The sequence below is a fragment of the Takifugu rubripes genome, chromosome 8 (genome assembly GCF_901000725.2).
Source record: "Takifugu rubripes chromosome 8, fTakRub1.2, whole genome shotgun sequence".
NCBI lineage: Eukaryota > Metazoa > Chordata > Actinopteri > Tetraodontiformes > Tetraodontidae > Takifugu > Takifugu rubripes.
The window spans coordinates 17,660,143-17,681,480 of NC_042292.1; the positions used below are offsets into that span (position 1 = coordinate 17,660,143).

The window sequence follows — 21,338 nt, forward strand, 5'->3', positions numbered from 1 at the left end:
GGACAAGTGGATCAACAAAGTTAAAGTTTACAATTCCATAAAGGACAACATGATAACTTACAGTCTTCAGGACTCGTTTTTCAAGATCTTTATATGCAGGGGTGTCCGGGTTGTTCAGGTCATTCTTAAAAGCTTCTTCAGGCAAATGCACTGATAGCACGTATGTCGGCTCAGAGGAAACATAGTCTGTTGTCGGAGGGGTTGCTGATGTTGACATTACAGCAGGTGTTGTTGTATTTGTTGAATATGAAGAAACTGGACTTGCTGTTAAAAAATGGGATGATTTAAATGAAGACAACAATCCTTCACAGCAATTAGAATTTAAGTGTTGAGTTTACTTACAGATCAGCTGGACTGATGTTGCTCTCAGATTCACGCTGTAGTTGCTGTTGCTGTTAGCAGCATCCATTAAAGTTTGAACCAGTGTTTCATTCTGTGGCAGCTGAGCTTTAGAAATCGTGTTGTTGAACGCAACCCCAAAAACAACTTGAGTTGCGCTGTCTCCTTCAGCAGGACTGTTGTGAATTGGAAAGGAAAACATGGACCAATAATTGAAAATGTAAAATTTATTTTGCCATGATTGTGATACTATGAACACAAGGACATATCAAATGGTATACAAATAAAGTAAATTGTGAGTACCTGAATTCTTTTACAAAGCAACGAACAACCTGACCAGGAAACTTTCCGCCAAATATCTCATCACACTGTTACAGCAAAGCAACATTTAGTTGATATATGGCTCAGGACAAATGAATCAACAAAGTTAAAGTTTACAATTCCATAAAGGACAACATGATAACTTACAGTCTTCAGGACTCGTTTTTCAAGATCTTTATATGCAGGGGTGTCCGGGTTGTTCAGGTCATTCTTAAAAGCTTCTTCAGGCAAATGCACTGATAGCACGTATGTGGGCTCAGAGGAAACATAGTCTGTTGTCGGAGGGGTTGCTGATGTTGACATTACAGCAGGTGTTGTTGTATTTGTTGAATATGAAGAAACTGGACTTGCTGTTAAAAAATGGGATGATTTAAATGAAGACAACAATCCTTCACAGCAATTAGAATTTAAGTGTTGAGTTTACTTACAGATCAGCTGGACTGATGTTGCTCTCAGATTAACGCTGTAGTTGCTGTTGCTGTTAGCAGCATCCATTAAAGTTTGAACCAGTGTTTCATTCTGTGGCAGCTGAGCTTTAGAAATCGTGTTGTTGAACGCAACCCCAAAAACAACTTGAGTTGTGCTGTCTCCCTCAGCAGGACTGTTGGAAGTCAACAAATGAAAATATGAAAGATCCACATGAAATGTTGCAACAATATTGTTGCTGTGATACAGAACACTTTCAACATGTCAATTCACCAAATATTCTATGAATAGAAAGTAAATTGTGAGTACCTGAATTCTTTCACAAAGCATCGAACAACCTGACCAGGAAACTTTCCACCAAATATCTCATCACACTGTTACAGCAAAGCAACATTTAGTTGATATATGGCTCAGGACAAGTGGATCAACAAAGTTAAAGTTTACAATTCCATAAAGGACAACATGATAACTTACAGTCTTCAGGACTCGTTTTTCAAGATCTTTATATGCAGGGGTGTCCGGGTTGTTCAGGTCATTCTTAAAAGCTTCTTCAGGCAAATGCACTGATAGCACGTATGTGGGCTCAGAGGAAACATAGTCTGTTGTCGGAGGGGTTGCTGATGTTGACATTACAGCAGGTGTTGTTGTATTTGTTGAATATGAAGAAACTGGACTTGCTGTTAAAAAATGGGATAATTCAAATGAGGACAACAATTCTTCAGAGCAATTAGAATGAAAGTGTTGAGTTTACTTACAGATCAGCTGGACTGATGTTGCTCTCAGATTAACGCTGTAGTTGCTGTTGCTGTTAGCAGCATCCATTAAAGTTTGAACCAGTGTTTCATTCTGTGGCAGCTGAGCTTTAGAAATCGTGTTGTTGAACGCAACCCCAAAAACAACTTGAGTTGCGCTGTCTCCTTCAGCAGGACTGTTGTGAATTGGAAAGGAAAACATGGACCAATAATTGAAAATGTAAAATTTATTTTGCCATGATTGTGATACTATGAACACAAGGACATATCAAATGGTATACAAATAAAGTAAATTGTGAGTACCTGAATTCTTTTACAAAGCAACGAACAACCTGACCAGGGAACTTTCCGCCAAATATCTCATCACACTGTTACAGCAAAGCAACATTTAGTTGATATATGGCTCAGGACAAATGAATCAACAAAGTTAAAGTTTACAATTCCATAAAGGACAACATGATAACTTACAGTCTTCAGGACTCGTTTTTCAAGATCTTTATATGCAGGGGTGTCCGGGTTGTTCAGGTCATTCTTAAAAGCTTCTTCAGGCAAATGCACTGATAGCACGTATGTGGGCTCAGAGGAAACATAGTCTGTTGTCGGAGGGGTTGCTGATGTTGACATTACAGCAGGTGTTGTTGTATTTGTTGAATATGAAGAAACTGGACTTGCTGTTAAAAAATGGGATGATTTAAATGAAGACAACAATCCTTCACAGCAATTAGAATTTAAGTGTTGAGTTTACTTACAGATCAGCTGGACTGATGTTGCTCTCAGATTAACGCTGTAGTTGCTGTTGCTGTTAGCAGCATCCATTAAAGTTTGAACCAGTGTTTCATTCTGTGGCAGCTGAGCTTTAGAAATCGTGTTGTTGAACGCAACCCCAAAAACAGCTTGAGTTGTGCTGTCTCCCTCAGCAGGACTGTTGAGAATCGGAAAGGAAAACATGGACCAATAATTGAAAATGTAAAATTTATTTTGCCATGATTGTGATACTATGAACACAAGAACATATCAAATGGTATACAAATAAAGTAAATTGTGAGTACCTGAATTCTTTCACAAAGCATCGAACAACCTGACCAGGAAACTTTCCACCAAATATCTCATCACACTGTTACAGCAAAGCAACATTTAGTTGATATATGGCTCAGGACAAGTGGATCAACAAAGTTAAAGTTTACAATTCCATAAAGGACAACATGATAACTTACAGTCTTCAGGACTCGTTTTTCAAGATCTTTATATGCAGGGGTGTCCGGGTTGTTCAGGTCATTCTTAAAAGCTTCTTCAGGCAAATGCACTGATAGCACGTATGTGGGCTCAGAGGAAACATAGTCTGTTGTCGGAGGGGTTGCTGATGTTGACATTACAGCAGGTGTTGTTGTATTTGTTGAATATGAAGAAACTGGACTTGCTGTTAAAAATGGGATGATTTAAATGAAGACAACAATCCTTCACAGCAATTAGAATTTAAGTGTTGAGTTTACTTACAGATCAGCTGGACTGATGTTGCTCTCAGATTAACGCTGTAGTTGCTGTTGCTGTTAGCAGCATCCATTAAAGTTTGAACCAGTGTTTCATTCTGTGGCAGCTGAGCTTTAGAAATCGTGTTGTTGAACGCAACCCCAAAAACAACTTGAGTTGTGCTGTCTCCCTCAGCAGGACTGTTGGAAGTCAACAAATGAAAATATGAAAGATCCACTTGAAATGTTGCAACAATATTGTTGCTGTGATACAGAACACTTTCAACATGTCAATTAACCAAATATTCTATGAATAGAAAGTAAATTGTGAGTACCTGAATTCTTTTACAAAGCAACGAACAACCTGACCAGGGAACTTTCCGCCAAATATCTCATCACACTGTTACAGCAAAGCAACATTTAGTTGATATATGGCTCAGGACAAATGGATCAACAAAGTTAAAGTTTACTATTCCATAAAGGACAATATTATAACTTACAGTCTTCAGGACTCGTTTTTCAAGATCTTTATATGCAGGGGCGTCAGGGCTGTCCAGGTCATTCTTAAAAGCTTCTTCAGGCAAATGCACTGATAGCACGTATGTGGGCTCAGAGGAAACATAGACTGTTCTTGGAGGGGTTGCTGATGTTGACATTACAGCAGGTGTTGTTGTATTTGTTGAATATGAAGAAACTGGACTTGCTGTTAAAAAATGGGATGATTCAAATGAAGACAACAATCCTTCAGAGCAATTAGAATGAAAGTGCTGGGTTTACTTACAGATCAGCTGGACTGATGTTGCTCTCAGATTCACGCTGTAGTTGCTGTTGCTGTTAGCAGCATCCACTAAAGTTTGAACCAGTGTTTCCTTCTGTGGCAGCTCATCTTTCGAAATCGTGTTGTTGAACGCAACCCCAAAAACAGCTTGAGTTGCGCTGTCTCCATCAGCAGGACTGTTGGGAATTGGAAAGGAAAAAATGGACCAATAATTGAAAATGTAAAATTTATTTTGCCATGATTGTGATACTATGAACACAAGAACATATCAAATAGTATACAAATAAAGTAAACTGTGAGTACCTGAATTCTTTCACAAAGCATCGAACAACCTGACCAGGAAACCTTCCGCCAAATATCTCATCACACTGTTACAGCAAAGCAACATTTAGTTGATATATGGCTCAGGACAAGTTAAAGTTTACTATTCCATAAAGGACAACATGAAAACTTACAGTCTTAATGACTCGTTTTTCAAGGTCTTTCTTTGCAGGGGTCCCAGGGTTATTGAGGTCATTCTTAAAGACTTCTTTAGCCAATAGCACTGACAGAATGTAACTTTGTTGGGATGCACCATAACCTGCTGCTGGAGAGGTAGCAGATGATGTCTTTGTTGAATAAGAAATTGGACTTGCTCATAAAAGTTGGGACAATTCACTAAACACAATTGTTAATAGCAATTCGAATGAAAGTGTTGACTTTACTTACAAATAGGCTCGACTGACTTTGCTCTCAGACTCACGCCGTAGTTGCTGTTGCCATTGGCAGCATCCATTAAAGTTTGAAGTGTTTCATTCCATGGAAGCTCATCTCTAGGAATCTTGTTTCTGAGCACAACACCAAAAACAGCGTGAGTTATGCTGTTTCTTTCAGCAGGACTGTTGTGAATTAAAAAAAGGAGAATGAAAATTTAGCAATAATTATGTTCTTATGACTGTGTCACTGAACACAAAAATATACCAAGGATGGGTTTACCTGAAGTCTTTTGCAAAGCATTGAACAGGCTGACCATGAAGCCTTCCTGTAGAGATCTTGTCACACTATTCCAGCAAAGCAAAATTTATTTGGTATGTGGTTCATTTCAAGATATAAATAAATAAAATGGAATGTTATTTTAAGCCATAACCAAATGTGATAACTTACAGTCTTCGGGGCTTGTTTAAGATCTTTATATGCAGGGGTGTCCGGGTTGTTCAGGTCATTCTTCAAGACTTCTCCAGACAAATGCACTGATAGCACATGACTGCGTGGAGACGGTGCTGTGGTTGCAGGATAGTTTAGAACAGACAATGGGAGCTTCTCAAGTAGTTTTTAAGAGAGAGGATATTGCTGTAGCAGACAGAATTGTTTCTGCTGCAACAGCTGTTGACATCCAAGTTATTGCACCTCTGGTCACTTGTCTTTTTGAAGATGTAACCTATTTTTATAAAGATGGTTTTGTAGTTTCACATAAGGTTGGAGCTCATACTGATGCTTTATTGTTGATGTTGAAGCAGATGTTGTGTCTCTGGATTTTATCAACTGCAGAGAGGAGGTCTTTTTTCCTCTTTTTTTGAGGCGCTGCTGGTGCATCATTTTTTATGGGACACTGTTCTGAGATTTTGGATTAAATTGGGGCTGGTATTGGTGCTACTTTTCCTGATGTGAAAGCAGCTGTGGTTGTCCCTATGAGTAGTGTTCAAGGCAGAGATGTGTTACTCTTATTTTCTTCTCTTTGTTTCTTGTGTAGCATTTTGGAAGGAAGATGTTGATCCCCCATATGAATGCCTGGGGTTCCTGTGGTCAAATCTTAAATAACTACTGTCAAAATTAAAAATGACTGTTGAACAAAAAATATACCACACTTCAGAAATAGAGCTTACTTTTCTATCCTCTTGTATTCTTTATTTATTAAATCATAGGTTTGGTATTGTTTTTAAATAGAAGATTTATACTTGAATCAATTAAGAAATCATAGTCAATTCCCAGCACAACTAATATGTATATTTCTCTCTGAATCATTTGGTCGAGTGTATCATTTTGTAATCCAAATAATTTAGTTTCATATTAGAATAATATGAAACTAGATTATTTGTGTGTGTGTGTGTGTGTGTGTGTGTGTGAATTTCTCATTTTGTTTATATTGACTTACCTAATATAATTAGTAAAATTGTTGTGATTTGTCCAACACTTTTCATCATCATCCTATCAAGACATGGAAACACAAGTCATTTACACTCACAACATATTACAATTTTGTAATTGCTAACAGCAAACCATTTTTTTTTAAAAATTTTACAAATGATTACTTTTTTTTTACAGTTTTGAAATTTATTCACCATTCCTCTTCCACTGCCACCTATTCCTAATCATAGTTGCAGGGGAGCACTGAAAGCATCTCATCTCATCACAATTTATTTTTCTTTTCTGTTTTGTCACAAAAAACAGACAGATGCTGTTGCTTATCTTACAATCAACAGATTAATTTTGGACAATAGTTTAACTAATTTGCTAATTCTCTTTAAACATCTTTATAAAGGAAAACAAAGACAATGTAAATGTATAAAGAAAAACTTGCTTGTACTTACCCAAAATGAAACTACAAGAGATTAATTGTTTTATTAAACTTCCTCCCTGTTTTTGATTCTGATGTCCACAACTTCTCTTTACTTACTGAGACCCAATGGGGCCACTGATGGTTAGATGCACTTTTAAATGAAGAAAAGTGTAGGGGTGTGACATATGTTTTACGTGAGGCATTTACTAAAAAATGTTGTTTCATCTTGAGAAATTGATTTACCTTCTTACACAAAGGGTTCCCACTCCCTCTTTCTGTTGTTTGTGAAAGACTCTCATGGGCGTTGCTTTGTACAATGTCTTGAATTAGTATATCTAATGACTGTCAATAATTAAGTAAAGTAAGAACATTTTAATGAACAAACATCATTAGGTATTGTTAAATGACGCACGTTTGGTAAAAGGCGTGCGTGCGTGCGTGCGTGTGTGCATGCACTTCACTTTTGTGCCTTGTCAGAGTGGAATTTCATGCATTCTTCATGGGACTGAGCCTCTCAGTTGTGTCGTGCAGAAGTCAGGTGGGTTCACAATTCACAGCACTCTTTTGGCAACTGTTAGAGTATACACTGCTCAAAAAAATTAGAGGAACACTTTTTAATCAGAGTATAGCAACCTATCAGTTGTTAATGAAATCAACAACAGGTGCATCAGAGGGGCAACAATGAGACGGCCCCTAAAACAGAAATGGCTTTCCAGGTTGAGGCCACTGATACTTTTTTTCCCTCCTCATCGTTTGGCTGATTTTTTACTGACTGACTTTCTACTGCTGTAGTCATTATTGGCTTGGATCAACATCTCTGTTGATCGCATGGTGCGGTACCTGGACGCTACAGAGGTTGCACAAGTAGTCCAACTCCTCCAGGATGGCACATCAATACGTGCTGTAGCAAGAAGGTTTGCTGTGTCTCCCAGCACAGTCTCAAGAGCATGGAGGAGATTCCTGGAGACAGATAGTTACTCCAGGAGAGCTGGACAGGGCCGTAGAAGATCCTTAAACCCTCAGCAGGATCGGTATCTGCTCCTTTGTGCAAGGAGGAACAGGATGAGCACTGCCAGAGCCCTACAAAATGACCTCCAGCAGGCCACTGGTGTGAATGTTTCTGACCAAACAATCAGTAACAGGCTCCATGAGGGTGGCCTGAGGGCCTGACGTCCTGTAGTGGGCCCTGTGCTCACTGCCCAGCACCGTAGAGCTCGATTAGCATTTGCCATAGACCACCAGAATTGGCAAGTACACCACTGGCGCCCTGTGCTCTTCACCGATAAGAGCAGGTTCAACATGAGCACATGCGACAGACGTGAAAGGGTCTGGAGATACTGTGGAGAATGTTATGCTGCCTGCAACATCATTTAGCATGACCGGTTTGGTGGTGGGTCAGTGATGGTCTGGGGAGGCATATCCCTGGAAGGACGCACAGACCTCTACACGTTAGATAATGGCACCCTGACTGCTATTAGGTATCGGGATGAACTCCTTGGACCCATTGTCAGAACCTATGCTGGTGCAGTGGGACCTGGGTTCCTCCTGGTCCGCGACAATGCCCAACCTCATGTGGCTAGAGTATGTAGGCAGTTCCTGGAGGACTGACTGGCCACCACGTTCACCTGACCTAATTCTTCTGGGACATTAGGTTTAGGAGATCCCCCAGGACACCATTCATTGTCTCATTAGGAGCATGCCCCGACATTGTCAGGCATGCGTACAAGCACGTGGGGGCCACACAAACTACTGAGAATCATTTTGAGTTGCTACAATGATATTTTGGCAAAATGGACCAGTCTGCTGCATCATTTTTCACCTTCATTTTTGGGGTGTCTTTGATTCCCCCCCCCCCCCATAGGGTGATCATTTTCATTTCTATCAAATTATGTGGCATCATTTTGTTAATACATAACCTACTTTTTATCAGGAAAGATATTCAAGATAATTTCCCCCCCCCCCCCCCCCCCCCCCCCTTTTAGATCTGATGTGTTTTCGAAGTGTTCCTTAGAGGAGCACTTTGAAAACACATCAGATGTATTAGTAACAAAATGATATATTATATTATGGCAACAACCAATCAGCTAAGTACAGAAATGACAGTTGTTGAAAAAATAGCATTTATTGTTTTGTACTCACCTGAAAGTGAGGAAATGAGAGGGGTTGTGTAACTCATTATATTGGGGTGTATGCTCAGTCCAAGGGATTATCAGGTCTGCAGTCTGCCCCCTAGATCTGCAAATCATAACAATCATTGATTATTGAATATAATGGCCAATCAAGGCACCTCCGTCTTCAATTAAAGATAAAGGTCTTTGCTACTCTTGGCCAAGATTAAATTTAACTTGTTTGACATAAGATAAGATAATATACGATAAGATCAGTCTCTTTATTGTCATTCTAAAACAACAAAACAGCAGTTGTACAATTAAAAATTTGTAGATAAAAGATATGTGCAATTGGCAGAGCGCAATAAGGTGTGCTGGCAAATTCAGTTCCAGTTTTCAATGTACTGCTCTTGTGCAGAGGTGTGCACTGCAGTCCTGATTGTTTTGTGAAGTCGTGTGCGTGTGTGTATCAGTGTCTATTCAGAATGTTGATGGCTTTAATGAAGAACCTGTTCTTCAGTCTTGTGGTGTTGGAATGTAGTGATCTGTATTCTGCCTGAGGGAAGAAGTTCCACTCCCATTATTTCAAAAGGCTCTGTGTGCTTCAGCTGCCTTGGTTTCATTTTGGGCCAATTGGAACATGTTTAGGCCTGATGGGTTACCCTTAACCTAACCCTAACCATTTTAACAGGAAAGGAAGAGGACAACTTAGTCAAAATTTGGCTCATTAATTCCATTCCTGTTAGGACCACTGAAAGACATTGTAAAGCCTACTCCATCCAAACAGAAGCAATCTTGTCACAGTCAATACCATTTCTTCTAATGTCAGATCTCTTATCTACAAGAGATCTGAGTTCATAAAACGCAAACTTTAAGGAACATGCAGAAGGATTGATGGGTGATGAGGTTGACAGAGCAGGATTGGCCATATTGTAACTGGACCTAGAAATTTGTGATTTTTCATGTCAGATCTCTTATTTAAGACTTTAATCATTAATGATTTTATAACTTCTGACAGGCTTAACTGCATACTTCTTGCCAAGACAAGGCTTAATGCAACTCCCCCTAACTTTTTATCTCACGAGGGACAGTGGGGTTGCTGCTATATTCTCTGATCATACATCATGCAAAAATATCTTCTTTGGTGGTTATTCTATGTTTGAGGGTTTAGCTTTTGTTTTAAAAATTAGCATATCCTTGTCTAGTAACCACAGCTTTTCATCTAAAGCTTAGAAAGCTTAGAAATGGTTCTGTAGAAGAATTTGCTGAATTTGCTCCTTAGAGCTCTTTTGAGTATAATTCTATCCATATGATGTGATTTCAAGATTGATATAGATCCATTTTAACCGGTCAGTAACTTTCTGTAGGTTAAAAGCACCATGGAGGAATGAAGCAAAGCCTGCTGGGCTAGTTCATGCCGACAACCTAGCTAATCCATCGCACACCTATTGAGACAGAACCTGAAGCCAAAATTGCTTCTGCTAAATCAGTGCTCTGCTTCTTTTGCAAATAATTGCGTGCAGTAAAATTTTTCAGTGTATTTCACTATATTCACTATATTTCACTATATTTCAGTCCAGAGTTGCCTGACTGAAATATAGATAAAAGCACTACAACAAAGCTAACTTCAGTCTGAGTGCCAATGGCACAAAACTGCAAGATGACTATATAAGCATATATAGTCATATATCAGCATATATAACACTAAAAATAAGAATATCTAGGCACTAGTTTCTCTGATTATTACTGAAAGTTGTAATAATGTCAAGATTCTGTTTGAGCAATACCTCCTGAGCTTTACACCTTAAAAAATGCAACAATGCTGGTTATATTGCTCAAAGTTGCCAAACTTAGAAACACTATTTTAGCTTCTTTGTGCAACTCAATACTATCCTACTCCACAGTTCCATACGATCTAACTTTCCCCAATTTGAGACCTATGCAACGCCATGAACTCCAAATGTGGTACAACAGTGAAGCTCTAGAAATGCGCTTGTGATGCTATGCCTGCCAAATTTTGCCAAAGATATTTTTAACTGTCTGAAAGGCGATGTGCTTGAAATTGTTAATACCTCACTGGATGTTTCCTCACAATCCTCAAACATGCCATTGTGATTTCATTGTTTAAAAAAAAAAAACCTGGATGTGTCTGGTATAAATAATTATCGGCCCATTCAAACCTTGAAAAGGTAGTATATCAGCAATTACGTGTGCACCTCGCTACAAAATACTTTTCTTGTTTTGTCTGGTTTTAGAGTCAACTGTCGTACAGAAACTGCCCTTATCCAAGTAGTTAATGATGTAAAAAACAACTCTGACAGCCATAAAGTTTCAGTCTTATTTCTTCTTGATCTTTTGACACTGTTGGCCATGATTCAGCACCTTGAGGGCTGTGCAAGCCTCAAGGGCTCTGATCTAAGCTGGCTTTCTTCAGAAAACATAAGCATTTCATATGGTGTTTGCCAGTGATGTTTTAGTCTTGGCCAAACGTTTTATGGGCTTGCTATTTCTTTTCTTCGCTGTTCTGCACTCACTTTCACTTTGTGGCTAGTTTTTCATGTTTGACAAACACCGAGAGATTGTAAAGATACACCCACGCAATTAACCATCATGTTCCCTCCTACAGTGGAAGAGACAACGTGATGGAATGAAGTTTGGGTGTAGTCGTTTTGAAAGCCTAACATTGTATGCATCATCACCTGGTCTCACCCTGGATATGATCTTTGTTTCTTAAAATATGTTATGAAACATTGATGAATTATGAAATGCACTTTTAAAATTATACATTTGTATATATTTTCATCCTGGAATGGGAAACCCGCAAACACGGCCAAACTAAAAACATGAACCAAAAGCAACAAAAACAACTAACATAAATATATGTAATAAAGGAAAATATGCATGTATAAAAAGAAAGAGGAAAAACAAAAAAACAACTAAAAAGGGGGGAGATCATATACACAGATATTCCTTCACAAAATACAATCATTTGTAACAACTGTGTGAGATTAGTTTGTGGACCGATTAGTGAGAGTGGGTTGCATCCCTTGCACACCCCTCCAGGCAGCAGGTAGACAGAATGCCCAAAGACCCGCAGACTAAACGACCAACCCGTTTTGACCCAAATGTGACACGACAACCAGTGCCACTGGTCTCTGCCACTGGAAATTTTATGAATTTTAAAATGCGTTAAAAAGTGTTTCACATCACAGCTATAAACTAGCTAAACTCATATAGCAAAGTGGATAATTACATTTGTATTTAGTTATAACCGTGTAATTAATATATTTAGAAATATCCTCAATAATTTCAAAGAACAAACAGACACCAAAGTCACAGTCAGACTTTGAGTTTATTACAATTTATTTGACAGGATCATACAATATTGCATCTCAGCAGGTTAACTTAAATACAGTTCATAAATAAGAATGTGTATAATACAAATATTTTCATGCACGCACAATAAAATATACATGGATAAAACCTTTGATAATCTTTGTTGTGATTTGTGCTATGACCACTCTGTTAAGAGAAATCAGGACATAAGTATTAAATTATTGTGGAGATGAGAGACAGGTTATGTGTATTTAGAACTAATCAATTATTGTCTGACTTCTGTTCATTTAAATCTTGCAGTTCTAAATCTTTTGTCATTTTATATAATCTTGAAAACTGAAGGTGGCCACCACTGAATCTATTGCTTGCTTGACAGTAACCACGACAACAGTGCCAGGCAGAAGGAGGTGAAGAGACTGATCTTGTGGTTGACTCCACTTGAGACTGCAAAGAAGTAGAAACAAAAAACATCCATTGAGCAGAAGTTTGTGCCACTGTTTGACAAAGTTACAGTTGATGCTCCTACCGATGTTGTCCACAGTGATGGAGCTGGTCTCGATGTCGAAGTCAGTGACTTTGGAAGATGCGTTCACCAAAACATTTGAGATCTTAGTGTGGTGAGGGACCGACGTGCCGGAGAATCTGACCTTGAGGTCGTTGATTACAGATCCATTTCTGCAGGAATGGAAAGGCTGGTTTAGGACTTTGTCAGATTTGTGGAAGTGACCTTAGGTACACTACGAAAATATGATTGTGAAACTACCTGAATGAGGTCACTCTCATCGATAGGAAAGAGGTGAAATTGTCTTTGAAGAAAGGCTCAAGCTGTGAAGGGGAGAAAAAAAGTGCTTCTTTTTAAAGTTTTTCTTTAAATCGGCAGTGATGACAGCACTGGATTCAACACGCACCGCAGTTGTTATGGTGGAAGCTCGACTTTTAAAAGCTTCAGATGATGAATCCAGCAGGGCACTGGTAAACGTGCTCCGCCGCGACCTGAAACTCACACTGGACTCGACGGTTGCTGCTGCTGTAGCCACGACGGTTGAAGCATTATTGGCCAACGATACAGGAAATGCTGTTGAATCAAACGGAGTAATTACAGGGAAAGATTACCCCAGGCGACTATAAATTTTTACGTTGTCATTATCGAGATTTGTAGTAAACTTACCACAAAGAATCAGCAATATCGCTGTGAGGTGTCCAGTTCCCATCTTAGCTTTCTCTGGATCTATAAAGAAAGAACAGCAGGTTATTCCCAGGATCTACGCACTAAATTTGGAATCTTGAGAATGCAGTTGATACTGGGATCTTTAAACTGAACAGCAAAGCAACTGTATATCATTTTCATCCAAAAAAAACAGTTCTGATTCAAAATCACTGCTCAAATCGCCATATTTTGTTGCCTAAGCTGAAAAGAAGCCCTTCTCACTTAATTGAAAAACTTTCTTTTTAGAATGCTGGTAAAGGAATAATGTTTGTCACTATTTCAAATGTATAATTACCCAAAATTCTTTAATCTACTCACCCTAACTTGAGAAACAAGACACAAATTATGAGCCTTTTTCTTCACTTGTGTGGCACTTATACGCTGGAAATGTGCGATGTGACGTGGGTAACTCACGAGGCATATGTTAGAAATGTTGCTACACAAGAGAAATTTAATTTAGCCTTTGCAAAGGTTCGTCCTCTCTCTTTTGTTCGGGATTAAACACACCTTTCTTTGTCTGTAATTCAGCACAATGATGATGCTAAACCGGTATGACAAGTAATGAAATATTTTTAACTCCACTCTGATTTTATTCTAAAATAGATTCAAGGAGTAAAATTTTATGAGTTAATTTCAGAATTTGAGGAAGGATAGTGGACTTTTAGATTTAAGAAGATTTAAAATAACAATGTCAATCGACAGCGCTGAGGATTCGGCTCACATGCTCATTTCAAACTGCTCCGTCTGTGATTTTAGTCATTGTAATAACATGCACATTCACTTCATGTGAGGCATTCCACTGTTGTCTTCAGCATAAAGTTCTAGAGGCTTTGCTAAATGTTCCACAATGGTGATGTAAAAAAAGAATCCTTTCTTTTGGTTCAGGTCAGTCAGCTAAATTCTTGTGTTTGCTGCACAAGAAGACAGCATTAATCATTATTTCCATATCGGTCATTAAAAGAGAGCATTCCTCGCTCAAGAATGATAGGCACGGCGTCCTTTTGTCACTTGCGTTTTACCCCATGGGTGTGACATCGTGTTTTAAATGCTGCATGCATTATTGTGGCAAACACAAACAAACTGAACCTCAGCCACGGTGTAATGATCGATCCGGGGTTTATTTGATGCATTTCATTTTGGTGTTTTAGCACATTTACTGTCTGTGAGGAGTGAAAATACTATTTTGTGAGGAAGGTCAGACCTCCAGGCAAAGGTGGTGCTGAACAGGTGTGACCTTGTGGTCGTGTGAATGACGCCTGTGTTTTGGCAGGGATGTGATGAGGGTGTTATTAATAGCAGCCACCTTTGTGCAAACACAATCACGTTCATTTTTCCATGTTGGTAAAGTGCTACGACTTAGACCAGCCAAGGTGGATTTTTAATGGGTTATGAATTAAAGACAATGCAACTGATTTAATTTATTTGATGCCTCTGAGAGAATGCGATGTTGAAATGTGACATTCTGCTGCTGACTCTTTCACTCAGTCAGTTGAATCTTGAAGTAAAACCCTTTAACCATATACAGTATAATCATGCGAACGTGCTTTACATCCTGGATTGTGACGCACAACCGAACTACCCTCCTCAGGGTGTCTGTCCACTTTATAGGTGGTTTTCATGTTCTACTGATCACTTTTAAAGCACTTTTGAGTCTTTGACCCCATACAGGAAGCTCCCAGCCTGAGATCCCCCGGGATCTTGCTGTTGCGACATGACTCGAGATTCAAGACTGCAGGTGATCTTGCTTTTTGGGTCACACCCAGTCGAATCCAATGAAATTTCTTGAGAATACGGCTTAAAGTTAAGAACAAGTATCTACATTTTGTGGCTATTTTGTTTTATAAAACATTGTCAGCTGTATTGTGGCTGATGAACTTTTAAAAAATAGACAGATGCTGGCAGTCGAAGGACTCGATGTGGATTTTTGTTTGAAAAAAGGTTCAAGCTGCACATTAATGAACATTGTTTTTAAACACGGTTTGCCTGCATTTAAATTAGCACAGTATCAAAAAAGCTACTGGCAGTGAAAACAGCAAGCAGTGATATCAAATTATTATTCAAATATACTTTTTGATTATATGTTCATTTTCCTTCCTTATTACTGACAATGCCAAATAAGAATATCAGTTACCTTAAAGATAACAATGAAAAACATTTGTTGATTTAATGTCTGACGCACCCCATTGAGCTTGTGAGAGCTGCTGCCGTAGTTGACTTCCATCGAGGCCTCCGCCTTTGTTTCCCAGGTAACAGCACCAGAACATAATAATCAACACCACATGCTTAAATTAACCTTTTCCTCTTTCACCTCTTGTGTTTTTGTTTATTTCCGTTAGCTGTGATTTTTCTTCAGGAAATTATTAAGGAATTAGAAATTTTACAAACGGATCTTCACACTGATATTTGCTGCTGTCTTTCTTCCATGTTGAACATATTTTCTTATTTTTTAATGATTAAAATTAACCTCTGAATTCCCTCTTTCACTATAAAAAATGAAACAACATTTATTAGGTTACAAACAAGTCTGAATCAATCAAAACAGGCCTTTTTATGTCCGTGCTATCGGAGCGGTCAGTTAGACATAAACTGCTGTTCTGTGGTGGTGTCTACACCTATTTGAGCAAACATTACCCTATAAAATTACAGAAAGAAAGCACTCAGAGAGCTCAGACCGCCGCCAAGCAGATCATGTCTCCACATATTGTGTAGTATGATCTGTGTGTGTATAGGTCGTAGTAATAAAAGGTTACACAACATTGTAGGTTGCTTTGTGATCAAAGCCCTTGGTTTCATTCTTTCAGGCAAACATTCCCTCCCTGTTTTACATTTTTCTTTCTAAATAATAAACACGTCACTCACGTTGCAAACAGGTTCGACTTAATGTTCCTGTGAATGAGGCCTCCCTTTGGCAGGGATGAGATGAATGTGCACAGACAAGTGTTTGATTGTCTTCCTGTTTCTGCATCACTCTTTATCCCTTAATTGTTGCCGGAGTTGCCATCTTAGATACAATGTTGAAATGTGACATTCTGCTGCTCCTGACTGGCTGCTTCAGAACTTTTAACACTTGAAATATGTAAAATGCTTTAACCGGAGGTTATAACAGGGTGGTGAGTGACATATTGTATTTTTTAACCTGTCTGCCTAGTTTATTTCTATTTTTACCATTCAATTTTTGATGTGTTTGTTTTTTCGTGTAGTCTTAGTCACAATAAGAAAAGAACGCTTAAATCAGCTGCCCTAAGGGCAACAAGGAAACAAAGTTGTTCATATAATGTCTGGCATACAAACGTTAATTTTTCATCAGTAATTTATTAGGAAAATTAAGTTACAAAGAGAGTCAAAGGGTGACATTGGCTGTAAAAGATGGAGGTTTGTGCATTTGTTGCAGTGGATCTTCTTGACAGTTACAAGTCAGGTCTCTGAAAGGATCAGACGCTCTTGTGGCGGCTCTCACTTTGCCTCTTGCGTTGTGTATTTAAGACAGTCACCAATTCTCCATAAATCACTTTATTTCTGTTAAAAGAGACCACGGTTACACTCTGGCAACTGTACTCGTCCAGGATTTACTAAAGTAAACAAAACAAAGAAAATTATGCTCATGTTCTCTGTTAGCCACATGCACAACTTTAACACGAGGTTAGCTTACACACACAAAGAATTAGTATAATTAATAAAACAAAACCAACAAAACTGCTCACAACAATCTCCCCATCTCAGTAATATACAAGCAACCACAGACTCCCGAATGGAAACCCAACAGTTTCATATCAAATAAAGGTGAAAATAAATTACAATTAAAGTAAAGTAAATGTAAGGATAAATGAAATAACATTGTATTTCAAAGATGATGGGAGAATAATGTTAAATTATGGAGAGCAGTAACAACTGTAGGCAAGTGGGATCATTAAGACTTTTACCCTCTTTCCTTAGATGAGTATTGCGGGTCTCGGCTGCCACCTATTGGCCGAACTAGAGAAGGAGGGGAGAGAGCTGCACCTGCACCTGCAAAAAGTGAAATAAAGACAAACGAAACGGAAAACTGCAGCCTGACATGCTCACTGAACCTGGAGTTCTTTCTTTTGTGTCTGAACGTAATCACATGCTCCTGAGATTTGAAGGAAAATACGACAACAATATCCTGTTACTACAGGTGACACCTTGATTTTGATAAATGACGATTAAAGTGTAAAGTTGTCTCTTTTTTTTACTTTCCAGAGATTGGATTATCAGGAAATTTGAGTCACCAATGTGACGTGACATTGTGATTTATGACCGCTTCCCTTTGGCTTTGATCTTTGGAAGATCAAAATCCCTCCGCAACCCAGAACATCACCAAAATGTAATTACTCCGTGATCCACTTTTCCTACAAATGTCATTAAAATCCGTTCGTAACTTCTTGAGTTATTTCTCTAACAGACAAACGACAAATAAACTCCTTGGTGGAGGTTATAAAGATTAACATATATAGATTGCACTAATTTTAAAATGCGAAATTTTTCAATAATAGTATAAATGATAGTGATTTGGAAGCTCATATTTTCATTATTTAACTTGATGTGTGAACAAATGAACGCACCATTTGACTTTCTGAACTAAGAACAATATTGTGACTGAATAATTCAAGCATAATTTACAAGAAAAAAGGAACTCATTACTCACTGCAATAAAATGAAATAATAAATTAAAATTAAAAAAAACAAAAAACTTTTTAAAGTGTATGTGTTAAATGTTGCCTTACATCTGGAACATATCACATGAAATTTAACTTTAACAAAACAATTTTGTAATATAGGCCTACATTAGTGACATACTAAAGAAATAAACGTCTCGGTGTCCCCGTTATTTTTATTTAGTTTTAGAAAAACTTGTTTCTGACGGGAACATCTATAAAGAGAAATGTCTATAAATAGATATTTGCAAGGAGAAAAAAATCCTTGTTGTCACAGTGGCGGAGACGAGGTTTTTCATTTACGAAACCCAAACAAACAAACAAACAAACAAACAAAAACCGCCCCCTTCGCTGGCGGAACCAATTAAAACTGCTTGTTGCTGCGCGCATTCCAACGCGAACGTACCGACACAAACACGCTTCATTCGCACCCGATCTTCGCCTCCGAACCGCTGACGATCCCACAAAGCATAAAAGGGAATCTTCTCGTCGGAACCGGCCGTTCTCCCTGAACAGACGGGACGTTTGTTCTGCTTTTGGGGAGGGGGCGCTTGGGTTTCCATCCGGCTCGCTGCTAAGCTACCACATAAACAGGGCTGGAGCTCAAATGGCAGAACAGGACACGCAGCGGCGAATAACGGCGCCGGACTCACCGGGTTCTGGGCGGTCGAGAACGGCGAGAGCGGTGGCTCTTGCCCGGCTACTGCACTACGAATGTAACCATCTCCTCCAGCTTTACGTGAGTTATCTGTTTACAGGCTGCTAACGTCACGCCAGTCTGGCGTTGGGACACATTAGCCTGTAATTAGCTTCTACTATATGTACATTAAATGGGTTTCTGTGCGATATGCTGCGTTGTACAGTGCAATTGTCTTTAAAGAGCTTCTAACCCCCACCTAATTGTCTGAATGGAGCATCCTGAATTGAGTTTATTGGATTTTTTTTCTTTTTTACTGCTGTCCTGCTTCTGTGCCATCTGTGCCCAACAACACCTCTTAATTGATTAGTGTAATCAAGATGGCTGTCACTCACTGCTGCACTTGTGATTCACTCTACACAAAAAAAACGACATTTATGCATCTGCTTGGTACTAAATGGTGTCTTTGCTCTTCCAGAGAGAGAGGGAGACTTTCTTGGCTGACCACACCCCAGACGAAGGGCGCATCGTCTCCCTGTCCCACGATGCCGAGGAGCCTAGCGCGGAGCAGCAGGTTCAGCTGCTGCATCAAGCTCTGCGGCAGTGCCTGGGGCTGATCCAGTGTGTCATCCTAAAGGAGGAGGAGGAGTGGGGCAAGATGGAGGGTGACTACGAGACCATGAAGAACAGCGTCCGACTCCGTTTGGAGTACCTGCTCCGCACCACCAAAGATCTGGTGGAGATGGGAGGTGTCACTTTGGAAGTGACCCCAGACCATCAGTGCAATGAGGTGCAGCGTTTCAGTTTTTGAGGAAGGTTTGCGTTGGCTAACGTGGAGTTAACCTCCAGAGAGGATCAGGTAGAATTGATCCAGTTCCAGAAAAGTGAACTAGGGCAAGTTGGTAGATTAATGTCAACCGACTCTTTGGATTTTGTAACAATCAAAGTTTGTAAGAAAACACTTCCTTTGTTGGTCTTATGGTTTTGCATCGGGATAAAAGGAAAAGTTTGGAACATTAACTTCTCTCTGTCTTTGTAGGAAACCGATGGCAGTGGGGGAGTTTTCGGCCTCAAAATGTGGACCTACCGAGTGCTACTGGAACTAATCCACTGGGCCGACCGGGCGGCGCAGACGCTCCATGTCTTGCACATAGAAAGGGAAGGAACAGAAGAGATCTGATAATTCGGCGTTCCCATCCGAACAGGATCAACGAATGAACTCACTCCACACTAACAACCAGCTCTTCGGTTTAAGTTTTTTAAAGGAATATTACTTGTTCTATTTGTTATAATACTTGAGGTTAAAAACAACGTGCTTCTTCAGCAAATCACCTCTAATCTTATTAACCAAGCCGAAAGCTTTTTTCCCCAGACGGTGGTATTTCCTCAGAGAGTGTGAAAATGACCTCAAGGCTGCTCGAGTCACTACTTCTTTTGACAAAAAGGTGAACGTATCCTCTTTACCGTGCTAAAGGTTAGGTTGCTTTGTGACAGTTTGAGACTGCAGTGATTTCCTTTTGTACACCAAAATGTAATTTATTTTATTTAAGTGAATTTATCTTTTTTTTTTTTTTTTTTACTAAATATCTGCTGTTTATAACAATCAAATATCTACTAACTGCTAGAATGTAGCCAAGACTGATAAACTGTGAGTGATGTTTGCCCTTTTAAATAGGTCGTATAGCTTTATTTGTTCTGCCTTGTTGACATAAGTAATTGTATTAATTCCTTACAACATAGTGCTAGTGTTGTTACCTGGTGTTGGCACGATCGGCGATGATCAAATGTCACGTTTGCTGCTGTGGTCACCCACATCTTACAATGTTATACTTGAATGTGCTGCTGCACTGCTCACGCGTTTGAACCACGTCATGTGACACGTTGCATCTCACCGTGATGGATTTCTTAGTTTAGGCCCGAATTTAGCACCTGTCACTCTGTAGCACGTCTTTACTGTAGTGTTAGTGTGGGTTCACGGAGCCTTTCTGCGAGTTTTAATTACTGCCGTGCTTTTTCTTCAACATCTGTGGTGATAACTGGATTTGCTTCGACGATTTAAAACCCAGCTTTAACCTGTTTTATTTAGTGTCATTTGATTTGTAACAATACAGTTGTGTTCGCAAAGTCAACCAATGACTGTTCTGTGAGACAAGTACATTTTCTTTGAAATTACTATGAAAAGGTAAATCTATAAAATACCAGCTACCACTTTAAACTAATGGGGTGTGAGAGTCAGTGATCACGTTTGTTTTACACCAGTGACGGGAAAAAAACAGGCTCAACCAAATATACACCTGTTCCAACAAGATAAAACAAATATTGTGTTAGAGAATTGACAACATTAACTGTGTTTCTGTAGAAATAGTTGGCTCTGAAATTTCTGCCCATTTCCTTATCTCATTCTCATTCATTAAGTTACCTTAAACTGCTGAAGGTTGCTCCTATTTCTCACTCTGTAACATTGGTTTTCCTAGTTTTGTTAAAAGCCAAATACACACATGAAAAAATGCAGTGAGCACTTATAAACATCAAACCAATGGCATTAATTTACAGTAAAATAGCAATTTTTCCCTACGTTAAAATGTAATTATTTCAGCTGTTTTCTAGTTGTATGCCCAACGTGTAAGATTTTTTTGTGATGCATTCTCTGAACTAGAATAAACGGACAATATCACAATACTTGTTTTGCTTTCAATTGGCGGAGAGTGATATTTCCATAGAAAAGTAGACCCATTGCCTTACTGGTTTTCTGCTGCTCA

General features: G+C 39.0%; 2 protein-coding genes across 2 annotated transcripts; both read right to left on the reverse strand.

The window, feature by feature from the left end:
* Positions 1-1,669: 1,669 nt before the first annotated feature.
* On the reverse strand, positions 1,670-6,324 carry LOC115250860 (uncharacterized). Its single transcript, XM_029841118.1, has 13 exons — positions 6,214-6,324; positions 5,226-5,341; positions 5,058-5,122; positions 4,791-4,909; positions 4,538-4,668; positions 4,386-4,450; positions 3,333-3,505; positions 3,053-3,255; positions 2,888-2,952; positions 2,588-2,760; positions 2,307-2,509; positions 2,142-2,206; positions 1,670-1,763 (listed from the first exon to the last, which is right to left on the reverse strand). The coding sequence occupies exons 1-13, from the start codon at positions 6,263-6,265 to the stop codon at positions 1,670-1,672; spliced, it is 1,524 nt and encodes a 507-aa protein (XP_029696978.1). The 5' UTR covers positions 6,266-6,324.
* Positions 6,325-12,059: 5,735 nt separating this feature from the next.
* LOC101073095 (interphotoreceptor matrix proteoglycan 1-like) lies at positions 12,060-13,727 on the reverse strand. The gene is made up of 6 exons (XM_003976007.3): positions 13,588-13,727; positions 13,231-13,290; positions 12,971-13,137; positions 12,826-12,887; positions 12,589-12,737; positions 12,060-12,506 (listed from the first exon to the last, which is right to left on the reverse strand). Exons 2-6 carry the CDS (start codon positions 13,271-13,273, stop codon positions 12,421-12,423), a joined length of 507 nt encoding a protein of 168 aa, XP_003976056.2. The 5' UTR covers positions 13,274-13,290; positions 13,588-13,727; the 3' UTR covers positions 12,060-12,420.
* Positions 13,728-21,338: the final 7,611 nt, after the last annotated feature.

What these genes read in the sequence shown, in the direction of transcription:
- LOC101073095 (XM_003976007.3), bottom strand. Translation starts at nt 13,273, where the DNA reads ATGGGAACTGGACACCTCACAGCGATATTGCTGATTCTTTGTG. An exon ending in ATGAGAGTGACCTCATTCAG is followed by an intron (nt 12,738 to 12,825) that starts GTAGTTTCACAA and finishes CCATTCCTGCAG; the next exon opens with AAATGGATCTGTAATCAACG. An exon ending in CATCACTGTGGACAACATCG is followed by an intron (nt 12,507 to 12,588) that starts GTAGGAGCATCA and finishes ACTTCTTTGCAG; the next exon opens with TCTCAAGTGGAGTCAACCAC.
- LOC115250860 (XM_029841118.1), bottom strand. Translation starts at nt 6,265, where the DNA reads ATGATGATGAAAAGTGTTGGACAAATCACAACAATTTTACTAATTATA. An exon ending in TGCTTTGCAAAAGACTTCAG is followed by an intron (nt 4,910 to 5,057) that starts GTAAACCCATCC and finishes TGTTGTGCTCAG; the next exon opens with AAACAAGATTCCTAGAGATG. An exon ending in TGCTTTGTGAAAGAATTCAG is followed by an intron (nt 3,506 to 4,385) that starts GTACTCACAGTT and finishes GACTTCCAACAG; the next exon opens with TCCTGCTGAGGGAGACAGCA.